General features: G+C 42.0%; 1 protein-coding gene across 4 annotated transcripts in view; it reads right to left on the reverse strand.

The window, feature by feature from the left end:
• The window catches only part of LOC141089434 (MFS-type transporter SLC18B1-like), a 164,642-nt gene that overhangs the window by 80,480 nt on the left and 62,085 nt on the right, over positions 1-22,077 (reverse strand). For all 4 annotated transcript variants that reach the window (XM_073575839.1, XM_073575838.1, XM_073575840.1 and 1 more), the window contains exons 5-7: positions 14,867-15,014; positions 14,411-14,567; positions 11,618-11,754 (exon numbers count right to left, since the gene is read on the reverse strand). In XM_073575839.1, coding sequence (XP_073431940.1) covers positions 11,618-11,754; positions 14,411-14,567; positions 14,867-15,014 — 442 coding nt within the window. The remainder of the gene's footprint in view (positions 1-11,617; positions 11,755-14,410; positions 14,568-14,866; positions 15,015-22,077) is intronic.

A 22,077-nucleotide genomic window follows, 5' to 3' on the forward strand; every position in this document is an offset into this window, starting at 1 on the left:
CTTTAAAAACAGGCTGGTACATGTTAAGGAGCTGAAACTCCTAAACCCTTCATCCATTTTTAATGTGGATACCCTCAAATGAAAGCTGAAAGTCTAAACTTCAACTGTATCTGAATTGTTTTGTTTAAAATTCATTGTGGTAATGTCTAGAACCAAAATTAGAAAAATGTTGTCTCTGTCCAAATATATATGGACCTAACTGTAGATTAACATTACATTGTGATTTCACAGAAAACAATTATATAGTTACATAGGTTGAAAAAAGACCTAGGTCCATCATGTGCAACCTTTCTCCACCAATTGTTCATTTTGATCACTAAATTAACCCCTTCCTGACATCCGACGTACTATCCCGTCCACGATACCCGGGCCCGTATGACCGTGGACGGGATAGTACGTCTACCGCGATCAGCGGCGCCCACGTGGTGAGCGCCGCTGATCGCGGCCGGGTGTCAGCTGATTATCACAGCTGACACCCGGCACTATGTGTCAGGGGCGGTCACGGACCGCCCCCGACACGTTAACCCCTTGCACACCGCGATCAAACATGATCGCGGTGTACCGGGAGTTAAAGGGAAGCATCGGCAGGGAGGGGGCTCCCTCCGTGCTTCCCTGAGCCCCCCACGGCAGCGCAATGTGCAGCGCTGCTGCGGGGGGCTCCTATCCTCCAGGCCCCCGAATCCAAGATGGCGACGGGGGCCTTCGGGGACCTGAGGAAGCTGGCTTCCTCAGTGCCTGCAAAGCGCAGGCAAGAGGAAGTTTTCTTCAATGCCTGTGACAGATTGCTGATCTGTCACAGTGATCTGTGATGTGACAGATCAGCGATCTGTCACGGGACAGTAATGTCCCACCTGGGACTATGTAATAAAGTAAAAAAAAAATTAAAAAAAAATGTAACAAATTAAAAAAAAAAATCGCCAAATAAATTAGAAAAAAAAAAAAATATTCCCTCAATAAATCCATTTTTTGGAAATAATAAAAAAAAAAAAAACAATAAAAGTACACATATTAGGTATCGCTGCGTCCGTAATGACCCGCCCTATAAAACTGTCCCATTAGTTAACCCTTTTAGCGAACCCCTTAAAAAATAAAAATAAAAAACGAAGCAAAAAATAATGATTTATTATCATACCGCCAAACAAAAAGTGTAATAACGCGCGATCAAAAAGACGCATATAAATATCCATGGTACCGCTGAAAACGTCATCTTGTCCCGCAAAAAACGAGTCGCCACACAGCATCATCAGCGAAAAAATTAAAAAGTTATAGCTCACAGTATAAAGCGATGCAAAAATAATTATTTTTTATATAAAATAGTTTTCATTGCATAAAACCGACAAAAACATAAAAAAAGACCTAAATGAGGTATCGCTGTAACCGTACTGACCCGAAGAATAAAACCACTTTATCAATTTTACCGCACGCGGAACGGTGTAAACGCACCCCCCCAAAAGAAATTCATGAAACGCTGGTTTTTGTTCATTCTGCGTCCCAAAAATAGGAATAAAAAGCGATCAAAAAATGTCACGTGCCCGAAAATGGTACCAATAAAAACGTCAACTCGTCCCGCAAAAAATAAGACCTCACATGACTCAGTGGGTCAAAATACGGAAAAATTATAGCTCTCAATATGTGGTGATGCAAAAACTATTTTACAATAAAAAGCGTCTTTTAGCGTGTGACAGCCGCCAAACATAAAAACCGCCATAAATAGTAAGTCAAACCCCTCGTTATCACCCCCTTAGTTAGGGAAAAATAATAAAACTAAAAAAAAAGTATTTATCTCCATTTTCCCGTTAGGGTAAGGCTGTGTGCACAAAGACCTGCGGTTTTACCTGCGGATTGCTCTGTGGTTTTGTCCTGCGGTTTTTCATCTCCTCAATAGAGGAGATGGCAAACCGCAGGAGAATCCGCAGAAAGAATTGACATGTCAATTCTTTCTGCGGATTGAAAACCGCAGATAATCCGCGCTGAAAATTCCGCACCGTCTGCACTGCGGTTTTTGATTCCCCTAGGGAATCATGGTACTGTACACCGCAGCAGAAACTGCTGCGGGTCCGCAGCAGCCAAAACCGCTGTGGAACCGCAGCAAAATCCGCAGCGTGTGCACACAGCCTTAGGGTTAGGGCTAGGGTTAGGGCTAGGGTTAGGGCTCAGATTAGGGTTAGGGGTGTGTTGGGGTTAGGGTTGGAGTTATAATTGGGGGTTTCCACTGTTTGGGCACATCAGGGGCTCTCCAAATACAACATGGCGTCTGATCTCAATTCCAGCCAATTCTGAGTTGAAAAAGTCAAATGGTGCTCCTTCCCTTCCAAGCTCTGCCATGCGCCCAAACAGTGTTTTACCCCCACATGTAGGGTATCAGCCTACTCAGGACAAATTGCAAAACAATTTTTGGGGTCCAATTTCTCCTGTTACCCTTAGGAAAATAAAAAATTGGGGGCAAAAATATCATTTTTGTGGAAAAAAATGATTTTTTTATTTCCACGTCCGAGTGTTATAAACTTCTGTGAAGCACTTGGGGGTTCAAAGTGCTCACCACACATCTAGATAAGTTCCGTGGGGGGTCTAGTGTCCAAAATGGGGTCACTTGTGGGGAGTTTCAATAGTTTAGGTACATCAGGGGCTCAGCAAACGCACATGACACCCGCAGACCATTCCATCAAAGTCTGCATTCCAAAATGTCACTGCTTCCCTTCCGAGCCCCGACGTGTGTCCATACAGTAGTTTTCTCCCACATATGGGGTGTCAGCGTACTCAGGCCAAATTGGACAACAACTTTTGGGGGTCCAATTTCTCCTGTTACCCTTGGGAAAATGAAAAAATTGGGGACTAATTGATCATGTTTCTGGAAAAAATACGATTTTTTTATTTTCATGCCCTGGCATTATAAACTTCAGTGAAGCCCTTGGGGGTTCAAAGTGCTCACCTCACATCTAGATAAGTTCCTTAGTGGGTCTAGTTTTCAAAATGGGGTCATTTGTGGGCGGTTTCCACTGTTTAGGTACATTAGGGGCTCTCCAAAGGCAAAATGACACCCGCAGACCATTCCATCAAAGTCTGCATTCCAAAACGTCACTACTTCCCTTCCGAGCCCCGACGTGTGCCCATACAGTAGTTTTCTCCCACATATGGGGTATCAGCATACTCAGGACAAATTGAACAACAACTTTTGGGGTCCAATTTCTCCTGGTACCCTTGGGAAAATAAAAAAATGGTGACTAAAAGATCATGTTTGTGGAAAAAATACGAATTTTTTATTTTCACGCCCGGGCGTTATAAACTTCTGTGAAGCACTGGGGGGTTCAAAGTGCTCACCACACATCTAGATAAGTTCCTTGGGGGGTCTAGCTTACAAAATGGTGTCATTTGTGGGGGGTTTCCACTGTTTAGGTACATTAGGGGCTCTCCAAAGGCAACATGACACCCGCAGACCATTCCATCAAAGTCTGCATTCCAAAACGTCACTACTTCCCTTCCGAGCCCCGACGTGTGCCCATACAGTAGTTTTCTCCCACATATGGGGTATCAGCATACTCAGGACAAATTGGACAACAACTTTTGGGGTCCAATTTCTCCTGGTACCCTTGGGAAAATAAAAAAATGGTGACTAAAAGATCATGTTTGTGGAAAAAATACAAATTATTTATTTTCACGCCCGGGCATTATAAACTTCTGTGAAGCACTGGGGGGGTCAAAGTGCTCACCACACATCTAGATAAGTTCCTTAGGGGGTCTAGTTTCCAAAATGGTGTCATTTGTGGGGGGTTTCCACTGTTTTGGTACATCAGGAGTTTTCCAAACGCAACATGGTGTCCGATCTCAATTCCAGCCAAAAACGTCAAATGGCGCTGCTTCCCTTCCGAGCTCTGCCATGCACCCAAATAGTGGTTTACCCCCACATGTGGGGTATCAGCGTACTCAGAACAAATTGCACAATAACTTTTACGGTCCTGTTACCCTTGGAAAAATAAGAATTGAGGGTGAAAAGATCATTTTTGTGGAAAAAATATGATTTTTTAATTGTATGGCTTTATGTTATAAACTTCTGTGAAGCCCATGGGGGTTCAAAGTTCTCACCACACATCTAGATAAGTTCCTTAGGGGGTCTAGTTTCCAAAATGGTGTCATTTGTGGGGGATTTCCACTGTTTTGGTACATCAGGGGTTTTCCAAACGCGACATGGTGTCCGATCTCAATTCCAGCCAAAAACGTCAAATGGCGCTGCTTCCCTTCCGAGCTCTGCCATGCGCCCAAATAGTGGTTTACCCCCACATGTGGGGTATCAGCGTACTCAGGACAAATTGCACAATAAATTTTAGGGTCCTGTTACCTTGGGAAAATAAAAATTGGGGTGAAAAGAACATTTTTGTGGAAAAAATATGATTTTTTAATTGTACCGCTGAACGTTATAAACTTCTGTAAAGCCCTTGTGGGTTCAAAGTTCTCACCACATATCTAGATAAGTTCCTTGGGGGGTCTAGTTTCCAAAATGGGGTCACTTGTAGGGGGTTTCCACTGTTTAGGTACATCAGGGACTCTCCAAACGTGACATGGCGTCCGATCTGAATTCCAGCCAATTTTGCATTGAAAAAGTCAAACGGCGCTCCTTCCATTCTGAGCTCTGCCATGCGCCGAAACAGTCGTTACCCCCCACAAATCAGGTATCAGCGTACTCAGGACAAATTGCACAATAACTTTTGCAGTCCAATTTCTCCTGTTACCCTTGGTAAAATAAAAAAAATTGAACCTGAAGTATTTTTTTTGTGAAAAAAAGTTAGATGTTCATTTCTTTTTAAATATTCAAAAAAATTCCTGTGACGCACCTAATGGGTTAATAAACTTCTTGAATGTGGTTTTGAGCACCTTAAGGGGTTCAGTTTTTAGAATGGTGTCAATTTTGGGTATTTTCTATCATATAGACCCCTCAAAGTGGCTTCAAATGTGATGTGGTCCTAAAAATAAAATGGTGTTGTAAAAATGAGAAATCGCTGGTCAACTTTTAACCCTTATAACTTCCTAACAAAAAAAAATTTTGGTTCCAAAATTGTGCTGATGTAAAGTAAACATGTGGGAAATGTTAGTTATCAAGTTTTTTGTGTGCCGTATCTCTGTGATTTAAGGGCATGAAAATTCAAAGTTGGAAAATTGCGAAATTTTCAAAATTTTTGCCAAATTTCCATTTTTTTCACAAATAAACGCAAGTTATTTGAATGAAATTTTACCACTAACATGAAGTACAATATGTCACGAGAAAACAATGTCAGAATCACCGGGATCAATGGAAGCGTTCCAGAGTTATGACCTCATAAAGGTACAGTGGTCAGAATTGTAAAAATTGGCCCGGTCATGAACGTGCAAACCACCCTTGGGGGTGAAGGGGTTAAATATAACCCGCAATATTGTTTGCACTGAGGAAATCGTCCAGCCCTTTTTAAAAGCTGTTATAGTGTCTTCCATTACTACCTCTTGTGGTCGGGCATGTAAAGAACTCTTGCCTATCTAACTGCCAGAATCCCCCTTCTTCCACCCGTAATGAGTGCCCCTTGGTCCTTAGTATGCTCCTTGGAAAGAATAAGTTATGTGCGAGTCCTCTGTAGTGATGTCAGCCATCTTTTATCTAAGCTAAACAAGCCCAACTTTTCCAACCTCTCATCATATGAGAGGCCGGGTCACAGCCAGGCACCATATCCACCTGTTTGCAGCCATTGACCCCTTCACCCCCAAGGGTGGTTTACACGTTCATGACCGGGCCAATTTTTACAATTCTGACCACTGTACCTTTATGAGGTCATAACTCTGGAACGCTTCCATGGATCCCGGTGATTCTGACATTGTTTTCTCGTGACATATTGTACTTCATGTTAGTGGTAAAATTTCATTCCAATAACTTGCGTTTATTTGTAAGAAAAATGGAAATTTGGCAAAAATTTTGAAAATTTCGCAATTTTCCAACTTTGAATTTTTATGCCCTTAAATCACAGAGATACGGCACACAAAAAACTTGATAACTAACATTTCCCACATGTTTACTTTACATCAGCACAATTTTGGAACCAAAATTTTTTTTTGTTAGGAAGTTATGAGGGTTAAAAGTTGACCAGCGATTTCTCATTTTTACAACACCATTTTATTTTTAGGACCACATCACATTTGAAGCCACTTTGAGGGGTCTATATGATAGAAAACACCCAAAAGTGACACCATTCTAAAAACTGCACCCCTTAAAGTGCTCAAAGCCACATTCAAGAAGTTTATTAACCCTTTAGGTGCGTCACAGGAATTTTTTTGAATATTTAAAAAAAAAAATGAACATCTAACTTTTTTTCACAAAAAAAATACTTCAGGTTCAATTTTTTTTATTTTACCAAGGGTAACAGGAGAAATTGGACTGCAAAAGTTATTGTGCAAATTGTCCTGAGTACGCAGATACCTGATATGTGGGGGGGAACCACTGTTTCGGTGCATGGCAGAGCTCAGAATGGAAGGAGCGCCGTTTGACTTTTTCAATGCAAAATTGGCTGGAATTCAGATTGGACGCCATGTCACGTTTGGAGAGTCCCTGATGTACCTAAACAGTGGAAACCCCCTACAAGTGACCCCATTTTGGAAACTAGACCCCCCAAGGAACTTATCTAGATATGTGGTGAGAACTTTGAACCCACAAGGGCTTTACAGAAGTTTATAACGTACAGCGGTACAATTAAAAAATCATATTTTTTCCACAAAAATGATCTTTTCACCCCAATTTTTATTTTCCCAAGGGTAACAGGACCCTAAAAGTTATTGTGCAATTTGTCCTGAGTATGCTGATACCCCACATGGGGTAAACCACTATTTGGGCGCATGGCAGAGCTCGGAAGGGAAGCAGCGCCATTTGACGTTTTTGGCTGGAATTGAGATCGGACACCATGTCGCGTTTGGAAAACCCCTGATGTACCAAAACAGTGGAAACCCCCCACAAATGACACCATTTTGGAAACTAGACCCCCTAAGGAACTTATCTAGATGTGTGGTGAGAACTTTGAACCCCCATGGGCTTCACAGAAGTTTATAACATAAAGCCATACAATTAAAAAATCATATTTTTTCCACAAAAATGATCTTTTCACCCTCAATTCTTATTTTTCCAAGGGTAACAGGACCATAAAAGTTATTGTGCAATTTGTCCTGAGTACGCTGATACCCCACATGTGGGGGTAAACCACTATTTGTGCGCATGGCAGAGCTCGGAAGGGAAGCAGCGCAATTTGACGTTTTTGGCTGGAATTGAGATTGGACACCATGTCGCGTTTGGAAAACTCCTGATGTACCAAAACAGTGGAAACCCCCCACAAATGACACCATTTTGGAAACTAGATCCCCTAAGGAACTTATCTAGATGTGTGGTGAGCACTTTGACCCCCCCAGTGCTTCACAGAAGTTTATAATGCCCGAGCGTGAAAATAAAAAATTCGTATTTTTTCCACAAACATGATTTTTAGTCACCATTTTTTTATTTTCCCAAGGGTACCAGGAGAAATTAGACTCCAAAAGTTGTTGTCCAATTTGTCCTGAGTATGCTGATACCCCATATGTGGGAGAAAACTACTGTATGGGCACACGTCGGGGCTCGGAAGGGAAGTAGTGACGTTTTGGAATGCAGACTTTGATGGAATGGTCTGCGGGTGTCATGTTGCCTTTGGAGAGCCCCTAATGTACCTAAACAGTGGAAACCCCCCACAAATGACACCACTTTGTAAACTAGACCCCCCAAGGAACTTATCTAGATGTGTGGTGAGCACTTTGAACCCCCCAGTGCTTCACAGAAGTTTATAACGCCCGGGCGTGAAAATAAAAAATTCGTATTTTTTCCACAAACATGATCTTTTAGTCACCATTTTTTTATTTTCCCAAGGGTACCAGGAGAATTTGGACCCCAAAAGTTGTTGTCCAATTTGTCCTGAGTATGCTGATACCCCATATGTGGGAGAAAACTACTGTATGGGCACACGTCGGGGCTCGGAAGGGAAGTAGTGACGTTTTGGAATGCAGACTTTGATGGAATGGTCTGCGGGTGTCATGTGCGTTTGGAGAGCCCCTGATGTACCTAAACTATTGAAACTCCCCACAAGTGACCCCATTTTGGACACTAGACCCCCCATGGAACTTATCTAGATGTGTGGTGAGCACTTTGAACCCCCAAGTGCTTCACAGAAGTTTATAACACTCGGACGTGAAAATAAAAAAATCATTTTTTTCCACAAAAATGATATTTTTGCCCCCAATTTTTTATTTTCCTATGGGTAACAGGAGAAATTGGACCCCAAAAATTGTTTTGCAATTTGTCCTGAGTAGGCTGATACCCTACATATGGGGGTAAAACACTGTTTGGGCGCATGGCAGAGCTTGGAAGGGAAGGAGCACCATTTGACTTTTTCAACTCAGAATTGGCTGGAATTGAGATCAGACGCCATGTTGCATTTGGAGAGCCCCTGATGTGCCCAAACAGTGGAAACCCCCAAATTCTAACTCCAACCCTAACCCCAACACACCCCTAACCCTAATCTGAGCCCTAACCCTAGCCCTAACCCTAACCCTAGCCCTAATGGGAAAATGGAGATAAATACTTTTTTTTTAATTTTATTATTTTTCCCTAACTAAGGGGGTGATATCGGGGGGTTTGATTTACTATTTATGGCGGTTTTTATTTTTTGCAGCTGTCGCACGCTAAAAGACGCTTTTTATTGTAAAAATAGTTTATGCATCACCACATATTGAGAGCTATAATTTTTCCGTATTTTGACCCACCGAGTCATGTGAGGTCTTATTTTTTGCGGGACGAGTTGACGTTTTTATTGGTACCATTTTCGGGCACGTGACATTTTTTGATCGCTTTTTATTCCTATTTTTGGGACGCAGAATGAACAAAAACCAGCGTTTCATGAATTTCTTTTGGGGGGGTGCGTTTACACCGTTCCGCGTGCGGTAAAATTGATAAAGCGGTTTTATTCTTCGGGTCAGTACGGTTACAGCGATACCTCATTTAGGTCGTTTTTTTATGTTTTTGTCGGTTTTATGCAATGAAAACTATTTTATATAAAAAATAATTATTTTTGCATCGCTTTATTCTGCGAGCTATAACTTTTTTATTTTTTCGCTGATGATGCTGTGTGGAGGCTCGTTTTTTGCGGGACAAGATGACGTTTTCAGTGGTACCATGGATATTTATATGCGTCTTTTTGATCGCGCGTTATTACACTTTTTGTTTGGCGGTATGATAATTATTTTTTGCTTCGTTTTTTATTTTTATTTTTTAAGGGGTTCACTAAAGGGGTTAACTAATGGGACAGTTTTATAGGGCGGGTCATTACGGACGCGGCGATACCTAATATGTGTACTTTTATTGTTTTTTTTTATTATTATTTCCAAAAAATGGATTTATTGGGGGAATATTTTTTTTTTTTCTCTAATTTATTTGGCGATTTTTTTTATTATTTTAACACTTTTTTTATTTTTTTTTTTACTTTATTAAATAGTCCCAGGTGGGACATCACTGTCCTGTGACAGATCGCTGATCTGTCACATCACAGATCACTGTGACAGATCAGCGATCTGACACAGGCACTGCAGAAGGCTTCCTCATGCCTGCGCTTTGCAGGCACTGAGGAAGCCAGCTTCCTCAGGCCCCCGAAGGCCCCCGTCGCCATCTTGGATTCGGGGGCCTGGAGGAAAGGAGCCCCCCACAGCAGCGCTGCACATTGCGCTGCCGTGGGGGGCTCAGGGAAGCACGGAGGGAGCACCCTCCCTGCCGAATTGCCGATGCTTCCCTTTAACCCCCGGTACACCGCGATCATGTTTGATCGCGGTGTGCAAGGGGTTAATGTGTCAGGGGCGGTCCGTGACTGCCCCTGACACATTGTGCCGGGTGTCAGCTGTGATAATCAGCTGACACCCGGCCGCGATCAGCGGCGCTCACCACGTGGGCACCGCTGATCGCGCCGACGTACTATCCCGTCCTTGGGCATAGGGGCCCAGGTCCCATGGACGGGATAGTACGTCGGATGGCAGAAAGGGGTTAAACACGCTAGTCCTCCTTCGGGCACAGGAAATCCACCTCTGGTTCACCTCGGGCACAGGACATCAAACTTCGAAACCAGACACCGTGGACGGCAGCACCGCTGTGTACGCTGCGGGTGCCAGGCTATTCAGTTGCCCTGGCTGCTGGCTCCGCTGGCCTGTGTTGCCTCACACCGGTATAGCTCTGCAAAGCCGACTGCTCTGCACAACAGCACATACCAGACTGACACTGACATTACACCTGACACAGTCAAACTCTTTCCTACAGGGCTTTTAACAAAAGAACCTGTGGCATTTAGCCACGTGGTAAAACTGGGTCTCGAGTGAAACGGACTGCACGACTACCATCCTGCAGTCTGTTTCACAACACAACATCCGAGAGCAGGTTTTCCCTACATCTGCCTCAGACACTAGCATGTCCAAGGCTAACACTTATTTTTTTCATTTTCAGTCTGCATTACAGTCACAGCTACGCCCGTTACTGCCATGCACTTCTATGGCCTTCATATGCCTCCCTGCACATCCTGGGGAGAACACACAGTGACCCCTAACTGTGACATCGGTCACTGCTTCACCATTGCAATAATAGGTATGCCTGCGACTGCAATACCCCACATAACCTCAATACGCCTCCGTGCGCATTCTGTGGAGAACAAACAGCGACCCTTACCTGTGACACGGGTCACTGCCTCACACCTTAAATTGGCCTGCTCAAAATACACTTAACTTTCTTAGTGATGGAATATTCATTTGTGGCCAACAATGTAATTAGTTTTGTAATCCTAAAGTTACTAACAAATTCTCATAGAATGACTGTTTAAACCAAGTACAAGCACTCAGTGCACCCTTGGTGTGGCCAAACAATTTAGTGCAAATTCCCACCTACTTGTTTTCCATGCATCTCTCCCATTCTATGGATTTTTAAATCCAAAACTGTCAAATCAGAATAGAGAGGGTTGACAGAGATGGATGAAAAATAAGTAGGTGGGAAGGGGCACTTAAATGTTTGACCACAAAAAGGGTGTACCGAGCGCCTGTACTTGGTTTGAACAGACATTCTGTGCTGTCAGACTGCAGAATGCAGAAGAGGATCCCACACCCCTCCACAGCCCCTCACTGTGAAAGTGCCAGATCTCATGCTTTGAACTAAGACAACACTGTAGCCTCATTTCCTAAGAAGTTCTCCATTGGTAACATTATTGGAAATGGTAAATGCTTTGTAAATTATGTGACACAGCTAATTAGCTAACTTAGTTCCGAGCGAAAGACTTGACTTTAACTCACAAGATCTGGCATTTTCACAGTGAGGGGGACTGTGGGATCCCCCTCTGCATGCCAGGATCCTGCACTCTGGAAGATCGGCTTGGTTTGGACTTTTGTTAGAAAGTTAGGTCCTTTAGTCTTTTGGGAATTCTTGGTAATAAGTTATAGTCCGTGGCTTACCAATGTTATTCTTAAATAAGAAGAGAAGTAAACCACAGATAGAACCTATTTGACTTTAAAGAATACCTAGAACTTTACAAACATTTATGAAAAAAAAAAAGCGCTAAATACTTACTGTTTCAGTAAGAAAAAGTGACATGGTTGGATCCAAAAATCCCAAACACGAACTCAATGAAAATATCATAAAACACATCAGCATAACCTTAGGTAGCTTGACCAAACTCCAAAAGGAGTCTTTACCAGGAAAAGAATCTGCAACAAATATAAACATTGAATTAAAGTATATAATTTTTTTCTTAACTATTAGGGCACTAAAATAATAAAGGGTTATTGAAAGCATGCATTTTTGGCTAAAAATATATATTTTAGTCTTGGGTTTCATTTGCAAATTTGCACCATTTGCCTTGTATAGTCTCTGTGTTGAATTGTCTAATGCAGCAGAATTATCTAAGAATCCATCAGTAAACCCATATTACAATAGAGAATGCAACACAGAGACCATAGAAGGCAAATGTCAATTTTCTAATGAATCGGCCCTTTGGGATTCCCATGGTCTTGTCACCATAGGCATGTCTTTAGGGCTTATGAATGAGACGATTGCAGGATCATATGACAGAACTTCTTTTTTAGGTTTGAGGACTTCTTCACATGGAAATACATCGACATTGCTTGGAAGTCTCAGAAGACCCCAATTTGATACAGCTAATAAGCAAAAGTATAATGTTCCAATGTATAAAACATTAAATACATAAATACGGAAATTTGAGTGTGTTGGATGCAGACAGATTAATTGGTTTCCATTTGTACTTTGAAACTCGTAGCATAAACCACCATTTTGTTTTCTATCCTGGAATATAAGTCTCATTAACAGTCGGCAAGCGCAGAAACCATCAACCTTTCCTTCCATGCTTTGATTTCTTATGGTGAATTGCTGACCCATGGATCTGCTGCAGCTGAAATTCCATTTCACATGCTTTTTGAATATGTCTAGAAGGTGAGTGTAATCTGATTTTACCGCCTGTCATATTTCTCGGATAAGACCCTATTTTTGTGCTGATCTCTCCTACAGCTCTGCTTGCTGCATCACAGAGTGCACATTTCAGGTCAGTTGCAAGCAACAATGCTGCTGATCTGAACAGTTATTCAGGACCACTCTGCCCCAGCAAGGAGGGAGTTTTAATAATATAGTGTACTACTTTGTTTCCTAAGTTACCAGCCACCACTGCAGTCCATCAGAGGCAGCTTTGGTTTTCTAAGCAAGGAGCAGGCAATTGCAAGCCGTTATAGAGCTTAAAGTGCTTTATGGAGCTTTGTTGTTTTTAAAGGGAATCTGTCACCCCATTTTTGGCCTATAAGCTGCGTCCACAGCTGTAATGCAGTAGATAAGCCCCCGATGTAACCTGAAAGATAAGAAAAACAAGTTAGATTATACTCACCTGAGCATCCTGTCCGATGGGTGTCGCAGTACCGTCCGGCGCTTCCCATCTTCTAGAGATGACGTCCTACTTCTTACTTCTGCCGCGGCTCCTGCGCAGGCGTACTTTCTCTGCCCTGAGGGCAGAGTAAAATACTGCAGTGCGCAGGACCTCTTTGACCTTTCCCGGCACTTGCACACTGCAGTACTTTACTCTGCCCTCAACAGGGCAGATAAAGTACGCCTGTGCAGGAGCTGCGGCAGAAGCAAGAAGGAGGACGTCATCTCTAGAAGATGGGAGGCGCTGGACCAGACTGCAACACCCACCACACCCGACCCTTCCCCCCCCGGTGAGTATAATCTAGCTTATTTTTCTTCTCTTTCAGGTTACATGCGATGGCCACAGCTTATAAGCCGAAAATGGGGTGACAGATTCCCTTTAAGCTAGGTATATCGGTGGATCCAGACAGTTTCCATACACCTTTGCAGAATTGGAGAGCGCATAGTTCGAATCAGCAGTGCTATCTTTCTGCTGACCCAAACTGTAAATCAGGAGTGCACCACCACCCAGCAAGCTTCATCCTCACTCAAGCGCCATCATTAGAACAACACTTTACTTTTCTTCTAACAATTTTGCTTTTTTAAGATACTACATAAAACGTCAACACCAATTCCCAAAAAGTTGGGACAAAGGTTCATTTCCTAAAGCTGAATTTGGCTCTCGAGGGAAAAAAGGTTGGGGGATCTCGGCTCTACAATATACATACTTTGTGATTGAATTCATAGGAGTTTACTGTGCGATGGCTCCCAAGAAAGTTTCTTAAAATACAGGGGAATTTTATTATGTTATTCAAGTTGGACTGGTAGCTCTAAAAGGTTTATTTTTTGAATAAGGAGAAAAGAAAGTTTTAAAGAGCATGTAAAGAAGAGCATGGTGTGTGAAGATCTGAAAGAGACACTGACGTATCCTATGGTATTTCTAAAATATCCAATTGTTAAGAAATATGATGTAACTTTTCAATGTGTTTAAAACACTTTGTGCATCTTGTCCAAAAAGGTGGCCTGGCAGAATGTGTACCGAATCTTGGTGCAAATTACTGCCACAGGGGTGCAAACTTAGACTAGACAGTCTTAATAATACGCAAGATTTAGCAAAAAGCATGAACTCTGATAAGTCTGGTGCATTATAAGACTAAGTTTAAGAATTACTGTTGAGAAATCTAACCACCAGTATAGTAATTAAGTAGAATAGCTGCTGATCAAGCTGTCACGTGGCTCTGAAAATGGAGTTATTATAAAAGTTATTATGCCAAGCCATTGATTGCAACAATTCAAAAGCCCATGCTATCAGTTTAGCAGCTAAAGTCCATGTGGTATTGGCATCCACTCCATTTGCAGCTTATTGGCTCTGACCTGAGCCCCACTATCAATAAAATAGATCTGCACCATATTCCTCTTAACATAGCCGTAAAGTTATAAGACGCATTGACGTACCGTATCTTGGCAAGACAAAAAGATTTAGTGGTACCATTAGCAAGACAAGACAGCCAAGTGCAATAAATGGGACTTCATATCCAAACGATTGATAGAGAACTCCTCCTATGGGTGGACCCAGGACAAGGCCCAGGCCAGAGAAAACTTCAAGAGAACCCTGTGCATTAAAGTGAGGAAATTAATTTAATATTGAGGGAACTCCATCAAACACAGCAAAAATCATTTTACAGATGTCTGGAACACACAAAAAAAATTATAAGAAAGGATGATGCACTTTAGGGTCTATAGAATGTACTGTGTAAATCAGAAAAAGTGCAAGTTGTCCCGTTACTTTTCTTTGAAATATTTTGTTATCCACCACTATGATTGAAAACATCATTAATATATAAAAGTAAGAAGTAACAAGTTATATCGTCATTTGTCATTTTGTATCTCAGTTATACATAATTGTCTTACCATTACAGTGGCTATATTGTTAGGAAATGCCTTTGCCAGAATGGCAAATGATGATGTAATTGAAGCTCCAAAGCCCACAGCATCCACAGATCTTACCAAAAAGCACAAAGCTATGAATACTGTTCCTTCGGAAGCTTTGTCAAGAAACCTGGAATAAGAAACAATAAATATATGTATATACCAATGGCGCTAAAGCGTGCACCCATAGAACACAAAGCAGCAAGTAATAAGACAACACACCACTCAAGTTGTCTCCATAAAATAATAATAATAAATAAACCTGATAGAAACTTGCGCTAATTAAATGTGTCTTGGTTAAATAAAGATATCTTATGAAGAAATCTATTACCTTTACTGAAGCTAAAAACTGGCGAGGCAGGGAAAAGGGTCTTCAGAATGCAGGGTGGATTTCCAGGTCCTTTCCCAATAATACTCCCCGACACAGGTATATAAAAAGTTACTGGAGCTAAAGGGTGCTACCTCCTAGCATGCCGCCGTCCCGGCCGGTGACTGGCGCGCAGCTGGAGGTGTATATCGGCAGGCTGTAAGAGTACCAGCCGCCGCTTGCAAAAGCAGGCCTGCAAGGTCCAAAAAAGCTGAAGGACCTTGCGTGACGTCACAGTCACGTGATAGATCACGTGACAGGCAAGAAAGCCCTATGGGGCGCTGATGGGGCCAGAAAGCAATGGCAAATCCTACGCGTTGCGGAATTCACTGATTCCTTCTTCAGGGATGGCCCCCTAGAGCAAGAGGAACCCTTATATAGCCTCCAGTATATAGCAATGGAGCATTATACTATGCATTAAAAGTAAATAGCTCAATCTCGCTATTTAACCCCTTAGCGACATAGCCAGTTTGCAGCTTAATGACCAGGCCAATTTTTACAATTCTGACCACTGTCCCTTTATGAGGTTATAACTCTGGAACGCTTTAATGGATCCTGCTGATTCTGAGAATGTTTTTTCGTGACATATTGTACTTCATGTTAGTGGTAAAATTTCTTCGATAAGTCTTGTGTTTATTTATGAAAAAAACAGAAATATGGCAAAAAATTTTAAAATTTTGCAATTTTAAAACTTTAAATTTTTATGCCCTTAAATCAGAGAGATGTGTCACATAAATTTCTTAATAAATAACATTTCCCACATGTCTACTTTACATCAGCACAATTTTGGAAGCAAAATTTTTTTTTGTTAGGAAGTTATAAGGGTTAAAAGTTGACCAGCGATTTCTCATTTTTACAACAAAATTTACAAAGCCATTTTTTTTAGGGACCACATCATATTTAAAGTCATTTTGAGGGGTGTACATGACAGAAAATACCCAAAAGTGGCACCATTCTAAAAACTAGACCCCTCAAGGTGCTCAAAACCACATTCAAGAAGTTTATTAACCCTTTAAGTGCTTCACAGGAATGAAAGCAATGTGGATGGAAAAAATTAACATTTAACTTTTTTTTGGAAAAAAATTACTTCAGAACCAATTTTTTTTTATTTTCACAAGTGTTAAAAGAGAAAATCAACCACAAAATTTGTTGTACAATTTCTCCTGAATACGCCGATACCCCATATGTGGGGGTAAACCCCTTTTTCAGCACACGGCAGAGCTCGCAAGGGATGGAGCACCGTTTGACTTTTTCAACACAGAATTGGCTGGAATTAAGATCGGATGCCATGTTGCGTTCGGAGAGCCCTTAATGTGCCTAAACAGTGGAAAACTCCAACAAGTGACCCCATTTTGGAAACTAGACCCATTAAGGAACTTATCTAGATGTGTGGTGAGCACTTTGAACCTTCAAATGCTTCACAGAAGTTTATAACGTAGAGCCGTGAAAATAAGAAATCCATTTTTTTTTCCACAAAAATGATCTTTTCACCCCCAAATTTTTATTTTTACAAGGGTAACAGGAGAAATCATACCCCCACAGTTATTATGCAATTTGTCCTGAGAACGCTGATACCCCATATGTGGGGAGGAACCACTGTTTGGGCGCATGGGAGAGCTCGGAAGGGAAGGAGTGCCATTTTGGAATGCAGACTTTGATGGAATGGTCTGCGGGCATCATGTTGCGTTTGCAGAGCCCCTGATGGGCCTAAACAGTGGAAACCCCCAACAAGTGACTCCATTTTGGAAACTAGACCCATGAAGGAACTTATCTAGATGTGTGGTGAGCACTTTGAACCTTCAAATGCTTCACAGAAGTTTATAACGTAGAGCCGTGAAAATAAGAAATCCATTTTTTTTTCCACAAAAATGATCTTTTCACCCCCAAATTTTTATTTTTACAAGGGTAACAGGAGAAATCATACCCCCACAGTTATTATGCAATTTGTCCTGAGAACGCTGATACCCCATATGTGGGGAGGAACCACTGTTTGGGCGCATGGGAGAGCTCGGAAGGGAAGGAGTGCCATTTTGGAATGCAGACTTTGATGGAATGGTCTGCGGGCATCATGTTGCGTTTGCAGAGCCCCTGATGGGCCTAAACAGTGGAAACCCCCAACAAGTGACTCCATTTTGGAAACTAGACCCATGAAGGAACTTATCTAGATGTGTGGTGAGCACTTTGAACCTTCAAGTGCTTCACAGAAGTTTATAACGTAGAGCCATGAAAATAAGAAATCCATTTTTTTTCCACAAAAATGATCTTTTCACCCCCAAATTTTTATTTTTACAAGGGTAACAGGAGAAATCATACCCCCACAGTTATTATGCAATTTGTCCTGAGAACGCTGATACCCCATATGTGGGGAGGAACCACTGTTTGGGCGCATGGGAGAGCTCGGAAGGGAAGGAGTGCCATTTTGGAATGCAGACTTTGATGGAATGGTCTGCGGGCATCATGTTGCGTTTGCAGAGCCCCTGATGGGCCTAAACAGTGGAAACCCCCAACAAGTGACTCCATTTTGGAAACTAGACCCATGAAGGAACTTATCTAGATGTGTGGTGAGCACTTTGAACCTTCAAATGCTTCACAGAAGTTTATAACGTAGAGCCGTGAAAATAAGAAATCCATTTTTTTTTCCACAAAAATGATCTTTTCACCCCCAAATTTTTATTTTTACAAGGGTAACAGGAGAAATCATACCCCCACAGTTATTATGCAATTTGTCCTGAGAACGCTGATACCCCATATGTGGGGAGGAACCACTGTTTGGGCGCATGGGAGAGCTCGGAAGGGAAGGAGTGCCATTTTGGAATGCAGACTTTGATGGAATGGTCTGCGGGCATCATGTTGCGTTTGCAGAGCCCCTGATGGGCCTAAACAGTGGAAACCCCCAACAAGTGACTCCATTTTGGAAACTAGACCCATGAAGGAACTTATCTAGATGTGTGGTGAGCACTTTGAACCTTCAAGTGCTTCACAGAAGTTTATAACGTAGAGCCATGAAAATAAGAAATCCATTTTTTTTCCACAAAAATGATCTTTTCACCCCCAAATTTTTATTTTTACAAGGGTAACAGGAGAAATCATACCCCCACAGTTATTATGCAATTTGTCCTGAGAACGCTGATACCCCATATGTGGGGAGGAACCACTGTTTGGGCGCATGGGAGAGCTCGGAAGGGAAGGAGTGCCATTTTGGAATGCAGACTTTGATGGAATGGTCTGCGGGCATCATGTTGCGTTTGCAGAGCCCCTGATGGGCCTAAACAGTGGAAACCCCCCACAAGTGACCCCATTTTGGAAATTAGACCCCCTAAGGAACTTATCTAGATGTGTGGTGAGCACTTTGAACCCCCAAGCGCGTCACAGAAGTTTATAAACGCAGAGCCGTGAAAATAAAAAGTATTTTTTATTTCCACAAAAGTGATTTTTTAGACCCCAATTTCTAGACCCCCAAAGTTGGAAAATAGTGGAAACCCCTCAATTCTTGCTCCAACCCTAACCCCAACACACCCCTAACCCTAATCCCAGCCCTAATCCCTAATCCTAATTCTAACCCTAATCCTAGTTCGCCCTAACCCTAACCCTAGCCCAACCCTAGCCCTAACCCTAGCCCAACCCTAACCCTTAACCCTAGCCCAACCCTAACCCTTAACCCTAGCCCAACCCTAACCCTACTCTAACCCTTAACCCTAGCCCAACCCTAACCCTAGCCCTAACCCTAGCCTAGCCCTAACCCTAGCCTAACCCTAACCCTAGCCTAACCCTAACCCTAGCCTAACCCTAACCCTAGCCTAACCCTAACCCTAGCCTAACCCTAACCCTAACCCTAGCCTAACCCTAGCCTAACCCTAACCCTAGCCTAACCCTAACCTAACCCTAGCCTAACCCTAACCCTAGCCTAACCCTAACCCTTATGGAAAACTGAAAAAAAAAATATTTTTTTTATTTCATTATGTGTGCCTATATAAGGGGGTGATAAACGGGGGGGTTATGTACTATTTTTATTATTTTGATCACTATGATCATTTATCATAGTGATCAATGAATGGAATCTGCCATCCGGAGCCAGCAGATTCCCGGCGGGCGCACTGCGCATGCGCCCGCCATTTTCAAGATGGCGGCGCCCATCGGATGACGCCGGCGGGCGCGGGACCACCGGGAGGGGACGGAGGACAAGGGAGAGGTACCGGGAGGGGACCGGGGGGATCGGGGACCCTATTTCTCTATCCTCTGATGTGCGATCACATCAGAGGAAAGAGAAATTTAATGTAAAATCGCGTTTTGTTTTTTTTTGCGGTCGCCGTTATAGGGTTAATAACGGCTTTCGCAAAAGCGGGGGTTGGTAAAAACCGACCGATTCATGTTCTCTGGGGTCTCGGCTACCCCTGGCAGCCGAGACCCCGGAGAAAATCCGACACTGGGGGGCGCTATTCACTTAAATCACAGCGCCGTGAATTAACGGCGCTGTGGTTTAAGTACCCTTAATTACCTCCGTTAAAAGGCGTATCGGCGGTCGTTAAGGGGTTAAACCGTTTGGGATCAGAGCATTCAATTCAAATATCCATTTACTTTCCACCCTGGACATCTGATGGATAAAATTACCATTCCTGATACTTCTTTTAACTATTTGAATCCCAGTCACTTTAGTGTCCCTTAGGGAGCTCCCATGATGTGTAAGATAATGATTAGAGAGGGGGTGACCTGTGAATTTCTTACAAATATTCCGTAAATGTTCCCCAATTCTGACATTTAAGGGACGTATCGTTCGACCTATATATAATTTATCACATGGACATGTGATACAATATATCACCCCCTTCGTGTCACAGGTGATAAAATCACGAATCTGAATCTCCATGGATTTATTTATAATAGAGAATTGTTTCTTACTGCCTAATTTTCTGCAAGATACACATTTTTTGCAGGGAAGAAAACCTTTTAATTGCTGTTGTGAATGAGAATTGGGGCCTTTTTTAGATATTGAAATAGAAGGGGCTACCAGGTTACCTAAATAATTTGCCCTTCTAAAGACAAACCTAGGGCGGGCTGGTAGAACTTCCCCTATGATTTTATCATTCTTCAAAATACCCCAGTGTTTATTTACAATTTTTCTGAGAATTTGACTATTTGAATTATACTGGGTGATGATAGGAATCTCGTCTATACTAATATTTTCTTTATTTTTTATTTTATGTCTGAGGAATTGTTCCCTTGGTATATGTCCAATATATTCCCTGGTTGCTAGCAGGGATTGGGTATCATAACCTTTTTGACAACATTTTTTGATTAGAGTTTCAGCCTCAGTTAAATAGTCCTGTGACTTGGAACAATTTCTATGAGCCCGTATGAATTGGCTCTTTGGAATATTAAGAAGCCAACTTGGGAGATGACAGCTTTCTAGCGAAATATAATTGTTTGAATCAGTGGGTTTGTGAAATAGTTGTGTCTGAATGGTGTTGTCCTCAATGAAGATTTTTAAGTCTAAAAAGTTAATCTCCGTGAGACTAGTAGTTGCGGTAAATTTTAAAAAATAACAATTTTTATTCAATTCATCAATAAATCTGTTAAAAGAGTAGGCCCACCAGACCAAATAAAAATAATATCATCTATGAAGCGGTGCCAGAGTACCAGATTCGCGCACAGCCTGCCCTCGGGAAAGATGGTTTCATGTTCCCACTTGCCAACATACAAATTTGCATAACTGGGCGCGAATCTGGTACCCATAGCGGTCCCCCACTTCTGGGAGTAGTAGTTCGCTCCATAGTAAAAATAGTTGTGGGTGAGTATAAAATAAATACAATCGACAATAAAAGCAATTTGGTCGCTGGGAAAGCTTTTAGCCTCTGACAAAGAATTCCGCAGGTTTGCAACCCTTTTCATGTTCAATAACTGTGTAAAGGGAAGTTATATCTAAAGTCCCTAAGATGAAATGATCTTTCCATTCTATAGTATTTAAAACCTGTAAAACATGAGTAGTGTCCTTCAAATAGGCTGGAAGGGCAGGGACTAATTGCTGTAAATGGTAGTCCACAAACTTAGAAAGATTAGCCGTCAGGCCGCCAATAGCCGATATTATTGGTCGGCCCGGGGGTTTGATCAAACTCTTATGTATCTTTGGGATGTAATAAAAATATGGTATCCTAGGGTGAGTGGTGTTGATAAAGTCAAATTCCTCTTTCTTAATATAGTATCCGATAGTATCCTCAAAGACTCTTCAATCCGATTCAAGAATACTCAGAAGCCTTTGAGGCATTTCAGAATAACGTGATACAGGATATTAGGAGTATATCTGATAAAAGATGTAGAAAATTTAAATATAATTTATCTAGCAGTGAACGTTCAGCTATTAAACGGCTTCAGAAAAATCATGCAATTACACTAAGACCGGCTGACAAAGGGGGCAGCATATTAATTTTGAACACTTCTGACTATGAGGAAGAGTCTTTGAGGATACTATCGGATTCACGTACCTATGAATTCTTGGACAGTGACCCTTCAGAAAGGTACCTTGCAGAAATGCAGGTCCTCATCAAATGTGGTTTCGATAAGGGGTACATTAAGAAAGAGGAATTTGACTTTATCAACACCACTCACCCTAGGATACCATATTTTTATTACATCCCAAAGATACATAAGAGTTTGATCAAACCCCCGGGCCGACCAATAATATCGGCTATTGGCGGCCTGACGGCTAATCTTTCTAAGTTTGTGGACTACCATTTACAGCAATTAGTCCCTGCCCTTCCAGCCTATTTGAAGGACACTACTCATGTTTTACAGGTTTTAAATACTATAGAATGGAAAGATCATTTCATCTTAG

The sequence above is a fragment of the Dendrobates tinctorius genome, unplaced genomic scaffold (genome assembly GCF_039654945.1).
Source record: "Dendrobates tinctorius isolate UK_male_01 unplaced genomic scaffold, ASM3965494v1 ptg000046l, whole genome shotgun sequence".
Taxonomy (NCBI): Eukaryota; Metazoa; Chordata; class Amphibia; order Anura; family Dendrobatidae; genus Dendrobates; species Dendrobates tinctorius.